Consider the following 13139-nt stretch of genomic DNA (forward strand, 5'->3'; position numbering starts at 1 on the left):
CCCTTTCGAGATTTCCGCCTCACCATGTACTCGTCAACTTTGTCATCCATAACGGTGCTAGTTTCCATCGTTACACCAGCACACGGCTGACTCTCCTGGAGAGGCGCTGTCCAGACGTGGGGACAAGGGCAGAAATGGAAAAGAAAAAAAAATTAGAAAGGAAATTAAATAAAGCAAAGAATGGACGACAAGGACTAGCGTTGCGTCTTTGCCTATTATGGGTGACGTCGCGCCGGAAGTGACGTATTTCCTTCAAAATAAATCCGTACGCTTTAATGAATTTTTACTTATATTTTATTAGTTTAAAACGCAAACTTTCCATGTACTCCTCTTCTTAAACATTTACAAACCGAGCTTTGATTCACATATTTATTTACCAAGCTGCGGTTCTCCGTTTCCACCGAGACAGCTTAAGAAGGAAATGACGTCATATATTAAGTGATCGCTTCTAAACCTTTAAATCCATTATATTTTAAATCGTCTCACGAGAAATGTTAAATTCTGGCATATTTATGGGAATTAAATCCTTTATATATATTATAAAGCGTGAATGGTTTGTTTGTTTTGTGTTCACCAACTCGTAACTCCTACTCTTGAGCTTTTGGTCGATCATCATCAAAGTTGCCAGGCAACCTCACGGGCTCTCTGGCAAGGGGAGGGGAGGAAGGGGGACCATTGGCTGAAGAGAGGGGTCATGGTTTGAAGAGAGGAGGGGGGTCATGGTCTGAAGAGAGGGGGGTCATGGTCTGAAGAGAGGGGGGGTCATGGTCTGAATAGAGGGGGGATCATGGTCTGAAGAGAGGAGGGGGGATCATGGTCTGAAGAGAGGGGGGTCATGGTCTGAAGAGAGGAGGGGGGTCATGGTCTGTAGAGAGGGGGGATCATGGTCTGAAGAGAGGAGGGGGGTCATGGTCTGAAGAGAGGGGGGCCATGGTCTGAAGAGAGGAGGGGGGTCATGGTCTGAAGACAGGGGGGTCATGGTCTGAATAGAGGGGGGATCATGGTCTGAAGAGAGGGGGGTCATGGTCTGAAGAGAGGAGGGGGGTCATGGTCTGAAGAGAGGGGGGATCATGGTCTGAAAATATGGGGGGAGGGGTATTATTGTCTGAATGGAGGGGTGGTCATGGTCTGAAGAGAGGGAGGAGATCATGGTCTCAAGAGAGGGAGGGGATCATGGTCTCAAGAGAGGGAGGAGATCATGGTCTCAAGAGAGGGAGGGGATCATGGTCTCAAGAGAGGGAGGAGATCATGGTCTCAAGAGAGGGAGGAGATCATGGTCTCAAGAGAGGGAGGGGATCATGGTCTCAAGAGAGGGAGGGGATCATGGTCTCAAGAGAGGGAGGGGATCACGGTCTGAAGAGAGGGGGTCATGGTCTGAAGAGAGGAGGGATCATGGTCTGAAGAGAGGGATGTACATGGTGTGAAGAGTGGGATCATGGTCTGAAAAGAGGGGGGGATCATTTTCTGAAAAGCCAGGGAGGAGGATCATTGTCTGAATAGAGGGGGAGGGGGGATCATGGTCTGAAGAGATGGGGGTCATGGTCTGAAGACAGGAGGGGGGGTCATGGTCTGAAGAGAGGGGGGTCATGGTCTGAAGAGAGGGGGGGTGGATCATTTTCTGAAAAGCCAGGGAGGAGGATCATTGTCTGAATAGAGGGGGAGGGGGGGGGATCATGGTCTGAAGAGAGGGGGGTCATGGTCTGAATAGAGGGGGAGGGGGGGGGGGATCATGGTCTGAAGAGAGGGGGGTCATGGTCTGAAGAGAGGATGGTCATGGTCTGAAGAGAGGAGGGGGGGTCATGGTCTGAATAGAGGAGGGATCATGGTCTGAAGAGAGGGAAGAGGCTGCCTGTCATGGCAGAGGGTGGAGTTATCAGCAAATATATAAAGAGGATGTTCCAGGGAGTTGGAGAGATCATTGATGAAGATTTAGAATAGAACGGAGCCTAGATGTGCCCTTGTGGCACACCATCCTGAACAGCGAGAGGACATTAAAGGATTCCGTTGAGTGCCACACATTGAGTATGAGAGTACAGGAAGTCAGTAAGACATGTGGAGTTGGCCTTGGATGCCATTGGTTGATAGTTTGGAGAGCAAAGCAGGATGCCAGACTGTATCAAAAACACGAGATGTGTGTGCTTAGAGAGACGCCCTGATCTCTTGTCTGATATTGAAGGCCTCCATCCATTGTTGCGAGATTAGACGCAGCATGTCCAAGGTGAGTGACCTGGTCTGAATCTGAATTAATGTTCTCAGATCAGACTATTGGCGAAAATAAAGGATTTTATGTCAACTTCGATGATGGTTTCCATGACATAGCTGATAAGTTATCAGGGGATCAGATTTTATGTAATACAGTGATGTTGCCAGATTTCCAAGCAGATAGAAGATGACTTAACACAAATGAAAGGGTTGAAAGAGCAGAAAGAGGATGTGCAGCTAGAGCAGGTTTTTTTAAGGCACATGAGCTAAGGCCGTCCGGTCCGTTGCGGAATCAGAGTCGAGAGTCGCCATAAATTTCTCCACCATCTCAGGTGCAAAAGCCACAGAGTTCAGGAGCAGTTGGGTGTGACTGGATAAGCTGGCTACAGAAAGTGAGGGGTTTATAGTTAAGAAGGAAAATAAGAGTGTTTACAAAGACATCCGTGAGCTGATCAGAACAATTGAGCAAATTCAGGTTAAAATCACCCATTATATTTAATAATAATAATAATAATACATTTATTTTATATAACGCTTTTCAAGAAGCCCAAAGGCGCTTTGACAGAGTACAAAAAACAAGTGCAAAAAGACAAAAATCAATAGGTAAATTATAATCAAAGGAAGGAGAAGGAGAAGAGATAGTCAGGGGTTAAATGCTGTGGGTTAAATGTTGAATGCAGTGTTGAACAGGTGGGTCTTGAGTGATGTTTTGAATGTGGTGAGTGAGGAGGAGTCTCTGATGGTGTGAGGTAGTGAGTTCCAGAGGGTGGGAGCAGCGATGGAGAAGGCCCTGTCCCCCCAGGATCTGAATTTGGTCCGGATGGGGGGTGGGGGGGGGGGGCAGGAGGTTGGTACCAGCAGAGCGGAGGTTGTGGGTGGGAGTGTGTCTGGAGAGGAGGTCAGCCAGGTAGGATGGGGCCAGGTTATGGAGGGCTTTGTAGGTCATGAGGAGGACAATATTTGCACAATTTCTTCTCCTTGGAGATGGTATTAAGGCAAGATTCGAGGGACCTCAGAAAATTAAGTGGACTACCAGGAGTTCTGCAGATTTACCTACAATTTAATTACTTGAGCTACCTAGTTGGGGTTCGACTCTCAACCCCGGCTCTAAAAACCTTCAGATTGGTGCTTCACAGACACGCCGTTACGTCACAAAGAATGTCATCCCTTGGATGGACTCCAAGCTGCGTGTCCAGTCTTATAGCATAGGTTGACTGAATAACTGACTTAATTCCTGTCTGCCTGTGTACACCAGTCAGAAATAGTCTGATAGGGTCCAAGACTGTACCAGACGCCATCTTCTCCCTCATCTGGGACTCCTCCGTTATAGTACCTCGAAGGTTCCGTCTTGGGCACCCCCAATTTCGTTTTCCATTTGGTCTCCAATGCCAGGATTGTTTTGGAAGTCTGTGATCAGACATTCTCAACACACGCCTGAGGTATGTCCATCGCTGTCTCTTGATGATAATATTGACATCTTCAGCACTTTTTTTTGTATACAAGATCGAGGCTCGTGTAAGAGCCAGCACATTAAACACACATTAGCACATACAACACAAAAAACATAAACAGACACATAAAACATAATAAAGGGAGGGGAAGACAAGATGGGGGGAGAGATGGAAGCACACAAGCACAGCAGTAGAGAACAGGGACTTGTGGAAGGGAGAGGGCATTGGGGGGGTGGGGGCGAAGGGGTACACGGTTTAAAACAAATTGACAGGAATAAGAATTTCAGGAATGCAGTCGGAGATTGAAAGAGGTGGATTTGGGGTGTATTAACAGAGGTAGAAAATATCAAGGTTTTGCATGGAGGAAGAGAAGAGATGGTGGTGAACAGCTGCATTAAAAACCTGGAGGGAGGTGTGGGCTTGAAGAGAGTGTGGGAGTTTGTTCCAGAGGCAGGTAAAAAGAGGATTGAGAGAGTGAAGGTGAGCAGAGATCTTGTGTGACCTGAAGGAATATTTGAGGGACACAGCACAGACAGAGCGGGGGGAGCGAGGCCAGAGAGGAGTTGCTAGAAGACAGAAAGACCACCAACCTGCCTGCGGTAAGAGAGTGAAGGGGCCCTCAGAATCAACTTCATTGTGGGAGATATACCAATGATCCTGGAAGCTTTTGTTTCTTCAGCGTGAAGCCGAGCAAGGAGTGAGGCAGGAGCACCAGCCCAGAGGGGCGAGCAGTATTCCATCAAGCTGCGGATTAAAGCGTTGTATGTGGTGAGGAGCTCAAGTGTGCCAAGGAAGGACTTTGCACGATGGAGGATGCCCCGTCGGCGACTGGCTTTGGAGGACAGCTTGGAAATGTGGTTTTCCCAGGAAAGATCATGACTGATAGTGATGCCCAAAAGCTTGAGTGACAGAACTTCTTTAAGAGGATTGTTGAGATAGTAGATGGGAGGGTTTTCCAGACGGTCTTTTCGGAGAGACAAAGTGAGAGTGTGAGATTTGTCAGGATTGAAAGACATGTTCCACTTGTTTGACAAGTTTGTGATTTTGTCCAAGTCTGCAGAGAGTGAGGAGGCTGCAGACTGCCGATCTGAGGGTTGAGATATGGAGTGGCAGAGAGTGAAGTCTTCAGCAAAGAGATAGAGAGGATTTTCCAGAGAGCCGAAAAGATCATTGATGAATACCAAAAATAGCACAGGGCCCAGAACACTGCCTTGAGGAACTCCAGCCAGAACAGGAAGGGAAGATGAGAGAAACCCATTCAGGGCCACACATTGACTCTGACCAGAGAGGAAGTCCACAAGCCATGCATGGAGATTTCCATGTATACCATAGGAGAATAATTTGGTAAGCAGGGTGAGGTGCCCGACCATATCAAAGGCACAAGATATGTCAAGGGAGACAGCTCTTATTTCCTGTTTGACATTGAGGACCTCCATCCATTTTTGAGACAGCAGAAGCAGCATGTCCAGAGTCGAGTGACCTGCTCTGAATCCAAATTGATCATCACAGATCAATCCATTGGAGAAGAGGAAGGAGATTGGTCTATAGTTGCAAGGATCTGTTTTTGCACCTTTTTATGTAAAGCGGTAATGTTGGCTGATTTCCAAGCAGATGGTAGATGATCTTGAGCAAAAAAGAGGGTTAAGAGTGCAGAGAGAGGGTGTGAAAGAGCGGCAGAGCAGGATTTTAAGACCCGTGGGCTGATGCCCTCTGGTCCAGTTGCAGAATGAGAGTCGAGGTTTGACAGAAACTTCTCAACCTTGTCAGGAGAGAAGGACACAGTGTCCAGGAGCAGCTGCATATGACGGGGTAAGGTGTGTATAGAAAGTGATGCGTTTGGGACACAAGATTTTGAGGAAAACACAGAGTTTTTCAGCTTTTTCACGTGCAGAGTCTGCTCTGCAGTCATTTGAGGTAAGGGAGGGGATTTTAGGGGAGCAAACACCAAAAACAGATTTGACCAGACACCACCAGGATTTGGAGGAGGGAGACAGTTTTGAGAGTTCAGTCTTGAGAAAAAAAAGAAGAAAGAACCGCCTTCAGAGGCCATTTTTCCCTGCAGGGCAGGGATTGGCCTTTTTTTGTGCACCATGGTCCCCTTTTTGAAGCAATGTTTTATGGCCAGTGCCCTTCCTGCCACCAACCCTGTTAGTCGCCTCTTGCGACACACACAGGGAATTACGAGTGAACTGGTACTCAATCTTGAGACAAACAACAACAACATGCATTTTAAGGCCATTTTCCCTGCTAGAACGGGGGTTAGCCTTGCGGTCCCCATGACAATCTTCTCCATTTTGCCCTATTTTCTGCATCTCTCCTTGTTAACCCCCTTGCTCGCATTTCTTCTTCCACCATCTTTAGCCAAGTCTTTCTCGGTCTTCCCCGTCCTCTACTTCCTTCTACATTAATTTCCATCACTCTTCTCAACCAGTCACTTTCATCCTTCCTCAACACATGACCAAACCATCTCAACCTGTTTCTCTTCACAGCATCAATCACAGGCAATATTCCCATCATCTTTCGCAATTCATCATTTGTCTTCCTCTCTCTCAACGATACTCCGCACATCCATCGAACCATTCGCATTTCCACCCTTTCCAGCCTCCGTTGCTGCTCTACGTTCATTACCCATGTCTCGCTCCCATAAATCATAACACTTCTCACACATGCAGCATACACCTTTCCCTTCAGCTTCAGCGACACTCCCCTCCTCATCAGCACGCCACTCAGTTCCCGAAACTTCTTCCATGCACATCTCACTCGAGCAACCGTTGCCGAGTCTGATCCACCTTCTCCATTCAGCATGTCTCCGAGGTAGCAAAATGTTTTCACACCTTCCAGCTTCATGCCGTCTCCAAGATCCAACTCAACATTTCCTCCATCTGCAGCTCCCTCTGTGCACACCTTACATTTGAATGTAGCTGCCACACTGGTAAATGACCCTCTCAGACCACTACATTTTTTATGAACCCACTCAGCGCACATTGTACATTGAATGGAGTTCACTCCGACACCCTTCCTGCACACAGCACATGGCCACTTCCCAGTTCTTTCCACCTCACCACATGCGTTACCACTTGCCATCACCTTCGTCTTTCCGATATTCACCTTCAGACCTTTTGTCTCCATACATTCCTTCCACTTGTTCATCTTTTCCTTCAGTCCATCCATACTTTTCGCAATCAACACCAGATCATCTGCATACAACAACTCCCACGGTTAACCCCCCTTTACGTTCTGAGCCAGCACCTCCATCACAGCTACAAATAGTAGTGGACTTAGTACGGACCCCTGATGCACTCCCACCTTCACCTCAAACTCACCACTGTTCCCGTCCTTCGTCCTTACAGCTGTGCGCGCTCTTTTGTACATTGCCATCACTACTCTGATCAACCATTCCTCCACTCCTAAACTTCCTCAATGCCCATGTCAATACTTTGCGTGGAACCCTATCGAATGCTTTCTCCAGATCAACAAACCCAAAAAACAACTTCTTCCTCTTCTCCATGTACTTCTCCTGCAACTGCCTCACAATGAAAAGCGCGTCTGTCGTTCCTCTTCCTGGCATAAATCCAAACTGCATTTCGTCAATCTTCACTTTCTTCCTTATCCTCCTCTCCAACACCCTTTCCAATACCTTCATTCCATGCTCCAATAACTTTATCGCTCGGTACGAGCCACACTCCAGAGGGTCCAACCTGCATTTTTCCCCTTGTATAGAGGGACGAGGGTACTCAGTTCCCAAATCCACTGGAATGCGGCCTTCTTTCACCACCAGATTACAGATCTCTGTCATTCTCTTCACACCCCAACTTCCTGCTGCCTTCAACATATCTCCCACAACTCCCGTTGGCCCTCCGGCTTTTCCACTCTTCATTGCTTTTATTGCTTCCTCAACTTCCTTCTCAGTTATCTTCTCTGCCGGTCCTAAAACTTGGGTTACTCTCTATGTTGCCATCCCATTCATTCTCTGTATTCAACAGCATTTCCATATATCTTTTCCATCTTCCTTTAATTCCATCTGGGTCGACAACAATTTGTCCCACTTCATCCTTCAAGCAACTCACCCCCATCACATCACACCTCTCTTCCGCTATCTGCTTTGCAATCCTGAATACTGCTTTCTGACCCTCTTCCGAATCCAAGCGTTCTCCGAACATTTTCCTACATGCCTCCTGCGCCTTTGCTACCTCTTTCTTTGCAGCCTTCCTGGCTGCCTTATAACTTTCATGCTCTGCTGTTTCTGCTCCCGTACCCTTTGCCTTCTGCCACTCCTTGAACTTCTTCCTCTTCTCGTCAATCCTCTTTCCAACTTCATCATCCCACCACCATGTTTCCGAATGCCTCGGTGGTCCTTTTGTCCATCCACATCCCTCAGCAACAGCTCCCAACAGACTAGCTTTCATTGACATCCAACCACTTTCAAGCTCAACCACATCATCCTCTACCCTACTCAGCCTCTCCTTTAATGCCTCCCTTACTGTCACCTCTTTCAACCTCCACACCTTGATTCTCGGTTGGTACTTCACCCGCCGAGCTCTCCTCGCACCTTTCACCCTTACGTCGCAGACAACCAAGTGGTTCTGTGAAACAGCCTCCTCCCCCGGGATCACCTTTGTGTCCCGGAGGTGCCCCCTATCTCGCCTACGCACCATCAGGTAGTCAAAGGTTGTCGTCGACCCACCTGACGTGTATGTAACAAGCTTATTATCCTCTTTCTGGAACTGAGTATTACAAATCAACAAATCAGCTCCATCAGCAAACTCCAAAATCCTTTCACCTTCTCCATTTCTCACACCATATCCGTAACCCCCATGAACTCCCTCAAAACCATCCATACTCCTTCCCACATGTCCATTCAGGTCTCCTTCCACCACAACAACTTCCTCATCTTTCACGTTTTCCATCAGCTTCTCTATCGCACACCAGAACTTGTCCTTCTCTTCATCGCTTCGACCAACCTGCGGAGCATATCCTGAGATGACGTTCACCAAGAGCTTTCCAATCATCATTTTCACCATCATCAACCTATCACTCACTCTAGTCACACTCACCACACTGTCTACAAACTCCTCAGAAAACAGGACACCAATGCCATGCACGCCCTCTGGGCACCCTTGCCACACAAACTTGTATTTCTGTCCCTGCCTACCCTTCACCATTCTCACACCACTTCCCTTCCATCTCGTCTCCTGCACACAACATATGTCCACTCAATCTTGAGAGTTGAGAGATGTTGTTTCCAGGCTCTCCTGAGGGTAGATACACACTTGTTCTGGGCTTTGTGAAAGGAAATGAGATTGCCTTCCGTTGGATTTGCCTTCCATGAGGCGAAGGGAAGTTGCTTCAGGGCAATTTCCTCACCACAATATTCTGTGTACCATGGATGGGAGGAAGGGTATGACAACTGAAGACGAGATGGGATAAATCTGTGCATGAGAGAGAGAAATTTTCTTTGGAAGAATTCCCAGGATGAGTTGATGTCAGATGCAGTAGTTTTTTTTTTGTTTGTTTTGTTTTTTTCGTTTACAAGATCGAGGCTCGTGAAAGAGCTAACATTAATCACACAAAAAGACAAACCGACACACAAAACACAAAAAACAAGGGGAGCGGCAGACAAGATGGGGAGAGAGGGGGAAGGACACAAACGCAACATTTGAGAGCAGGGACATCGGGAGGACTTGGGGGGAGGTGGGAGAGGAATAAAACATATGAACACTGCAAGGACTCTGGGGTGAATTACCGGGGGTAGAAAAGATCAAGGTTTTCGATGGGGGAAGATAAGAGATGTTGGTGAACAGCTGTTTTAAAGACCTGGAGGGAGGAGTGGGATTGAAGGGAGTGGGGGAGTTTGTTTCAGAGGCGGGAGAAAAGGGGAATGAAAGAGTGAAGGTGAGCAGAGAGCCTAGACTTTGGCAGTTTAACCATAAGAGGGTTGCAGGCAGATCTTGTGCGACATGAAGGAATATTGGGGGGACAGAGCACAGAGAGAGCTGGGGGAGCAAGGCCGGAGAGGAGTCGGTAGAAGACAGAAAGACCACCAACCTGCCTGCGGTGAGTGAGTGAAAGGCCGTCGGAGTTGACTACATCGCAGGAGATTCCAATGATTCTGAAAGCTTTGGCCTCAACAGCGTGAAGCCGAGCAAGGTGTGAGGCAGGAGCACCAGCCCAGAGGGGGGAACAGTATTCCGTTGAGCTGCGGATGAAAGCCTTGTATGTGGTGAGGAGCTCAGGTGTGCCAAGGAAGGACTTGGCACGACGGAGGATGCCCAGTCGGCGACTGGCTTTGGAGGCCAGCTTGGAAATGTGGTTTTCCCAAAAGAGAGATCATGGCAGATAGTGAGACCCAAAAGCTTGAGCGACAGAACTTCTTGGAGAGGATTGTTGAGAAAGTAGATGGGAGGGTTGTCCAGTCGGTCCTTTCGGAGAGACATTGTAAGAGTGTGAGATTTGTCAGGATTGAAAGACATGTTCCACTTGTTTGACCAGTCTGTGAATTTGTCCAGGTCTGCAGAGAGTGAGGAGGCTGCAGACTGCCGATCTGAGTAATGAGGAATGGAGCGGCAGATAGTGGAGTCATCAGCAAAGAGATAGAGAGGATTTTCCAGAGAGTCGGAGAGGTCATTGATGAAGACCAGAAATAGCACAGGGCCCAGAACACTACCTTGGGGAACTCCAGCCAGAACAGGAGGGGAAGATGAGAGAAATCCATTCAGGGCCACACGTTGCCTACGACCAGAGAGGAAATCCACAAGCCATGAGTGGAGATTTCCCTGAATACCATAGGAGGTGAGTTTGGTGAGCAGAGCTGGGTGCCAGACCGTATCGAAGGCACGTGATATGTCAAGTGAGACAGCTCTTATTTCCTGTTTGGCATTGAGGACCTCCATCCATTGTTGAGACAGCAGAAGCAACATGTCCAGAGTAGAATGACCTGGTCTGAATCCAAATTGATGATCAGAGATCAAGCCATTGGAGAAGAGGAAGGATTTGATATCTGAAGCAATGATGGATTCCATGACTTTGCTGATAATTGGGAGCAGGCTGATTGGTCTGTAGTTGCAAGGATCTGTTTTTGCACCTTTTTGTGTAAAGCGGTAATGTTTGCTGATTTCCAAGATGCTGGCAGATGACCTTGAGCAAAAGAGAGGGTGAAAAGAACAGAGAGAGGGTGAGATAGAGCGGCAGAGCAGGATTTTAGGACCCAAGGGCTGATGCCATCTGTTCCAGTTGCAGAATCAGAGTCGAGGTTTGATAAAAACTTCTCCACCTTGTCAGGAGAGAAGGACACAGAGTCCAGGAGCAGTTGGGTTCGACTGGGAAAGGTGGGAGCAGAGAGAGATGGGTTTGGGACACAAGATTTTGAGGCAAACACAGAGTAGAGACATTCGGCTTTGTCACGTGCGCTGTCAACTGTGTAGCCATTTGAGGTGAGGGAGGGGATGGAGGGGGGAAGAAACACCAGAAACGGATTTGACCAGACGCCACCAGGATTTGGAGGAAGGAGACAGATTTGAGAGTTCAATCTTGAGTGTGGAGAGATAGTGCTTCCTGGCACTCCTGAGGGTAGAAACACACTTGTTTCGAGCTTGGTGGAAGGAACTGAGATTGCCTTCAGTTGGATTTGCCTTCCAAGACGCAAAGGCAAGTTGTTTCAGGGCAACTGCCTCACCACAAGATTCAGTGTACCATGGACGGGAGGAAGGGTAAGACAACTGAAGACGAGATGGGATAAATCTGTGCATGAGAGAGAGCAGTTTGCTTTGGAAGAATTCCCAGGAAGAATTGATGTCAGAGGCATTAGAGATGGGAGACCAGTCCAGTTGATTGATGGCTGCTTGCAGACCGTGCCAGTCGGCCTGAGTGAAATGCCAGACTCGTCGGCGCTGAGGAGGCTCTCTGAGAATGGCCAGTGAGATGTCCACTTTAACAAGCACATGATCAGAAGAACCGATTGGAGCAGAAGAAGAGCAGCAGACGTTTGCAGGGAAGTTAGTCATAACCAAGTCCAGAAGAGAAGATACTCCATTGACTGAGATCCGGGTCGGGAAATTGTCAGATTGTGTCAGTCCCAATGAGTCGCAGAAGTCCTTTGCTGAGGTGCCATGGCTGGTGAGCGATGAACCCACCCCCAGCCAGCTGGCATGATGACAGTTGAAGTCGCCACATATGAGGAAGAGAGAGTTTGGATGAGTTGATAGAAGTTGGTCCATGTTGTCCGACAGAGAAATGTAAATGGAGTCATCACTGTTTGGAGGACGGTACAGAACACATATGAACAAAAGGTGGGAGCGGAGAGGAAGCCGTAGCCAGAGGTACTCCTGTGGGTGGGGTGGAGAGAGGGCAGTGCAAGGAGAGTGAAGGAGAGAGTTTTTGATAAAGATAGCCACCCCACCACCAGGACGAGGATCAGGTCTATCGTACCGGAGGAAGGAGTAACCAGGAAGAGATATTAAGGAATCAGAGACATCTTGAAGGAGGAAAGTTTCTGTTAAGCAGATCAAGTCTGGATTTTCAGAAGCAACCTGAATGGAGAGATCAATCAGGTTTGAGCGAAGGCCCCGGATGTTTGAGGTCCATACCGTTAGTGAGGAGAGATGGGGAGCATCGGGTGCAGGACAGCTAGAGGGGAGGGGTAGGGTCAGATGAAGGGTGAGAGGGGGATGTAGGAAGAGCAGTTGATTGTGTGTCAGAGATTACAGAAGAGTTACAAGAAAGGGAAGGATGAGGAGGACGAAAGGTTTGATGGTGATGGAATGAGGCACAGTGAGAGTTTGTTTGAGGGGGGGGGGTGCAGAGGAAAGTAGAAGGTTGGGGGAGGTGGAGGTATGACATAGGAGGGAGAGGAAGTGGGGAGGAGGCAGCTTTGAGAAGGAGGTGGGAGGAGGGAGAATTTGGGAGGGATGGTTGGGGGGAGATTTGAAGGGGAGGGGCAAGGGGGGAGTTTAGAAAGTGGATGATTAATGAAAGATGAAACTATATAACAAATTGGGTTTGTTGTGATTTTCAAGTTAGCGATTCGTTTAAGAACGATGGAGGAGGGATGGAATGAATGAGAATTTAGAGCATGGAGTGATTTGGAATCATAAGTGATTGAATATTTTTTTGAAATGGAATGAGTTGAAGAGGAAATTGAAAGGAGCCTTTTAAATAAGAAGAAAAACAGCGTGTTGTAATAAACCACTGAATAAAACACTGAAGGGGATAGTTGAAACATATTTAAACAGAACTGTGAAGAACAATCTTATATTCACAAAAATACCAATGGGGAGAGGAAGCCTAGAGCGACGACCACGAGTCACTTGAACAGGGCAAAAGGTGGAAGGCAAGGGGAAAATGGGGGCGGGGCGAGACAGCGCACGTGGGCAGAGGCAAAAGCACACGAGGAGAAAGGGAAATAAAAAAATTTTTTGTTTGTTTTTTTGTTTGTTTTTTGGGGGGGGGGGTGGGGGTTACAACGTTAGACAAATAGTAGATGTTTGGTGA

General features: G+C 47.8%; 1 protein-coding gene across 2 annotated transcripts in view; it reads right to left on the reverse strand.

Annotated features, from left to right (window-relative positions):
- The window catches only part of LOC137434151 (F-box/WD repeat-containing protein 1A), a 164882-nt gene extending 164637 nt beyond the window's left edge, over positions 1-245 (reverse strand). The window contains exon 1 of one of the 2 annotated variants that reach the window (XM_068126870.2): positions 24-245. In XM_068126870.2, coding sequence (XP_067982971.1) covers positions 24-68 — 45 coding nt within the window. In that variant the 5' untranslated portion in view covers positions 69-245. The remainder of the gene's footprint in view (positions 1-23) is intronic. The other variant, XM_068126871.2, reaches the window with a different exon arrangement.
- Between the last annotated feature and the right edge of the window lie 12894 nt (positions 246-13139).

The sequence above is a fragment of the Myxine glutinosa genome, chromosome 2, assembly GCF_964187855.1.
Source record: "Myxine glutinosa chromosome 2, kmMyxGlut1.1, whole genome shotgun sequence".
Lineage (NCBI taxonomy): Eukaryota > Metazoa > Chordata > Myxini > Myxiniformes > Myxinidae > Myxine > Myxine glutinosa.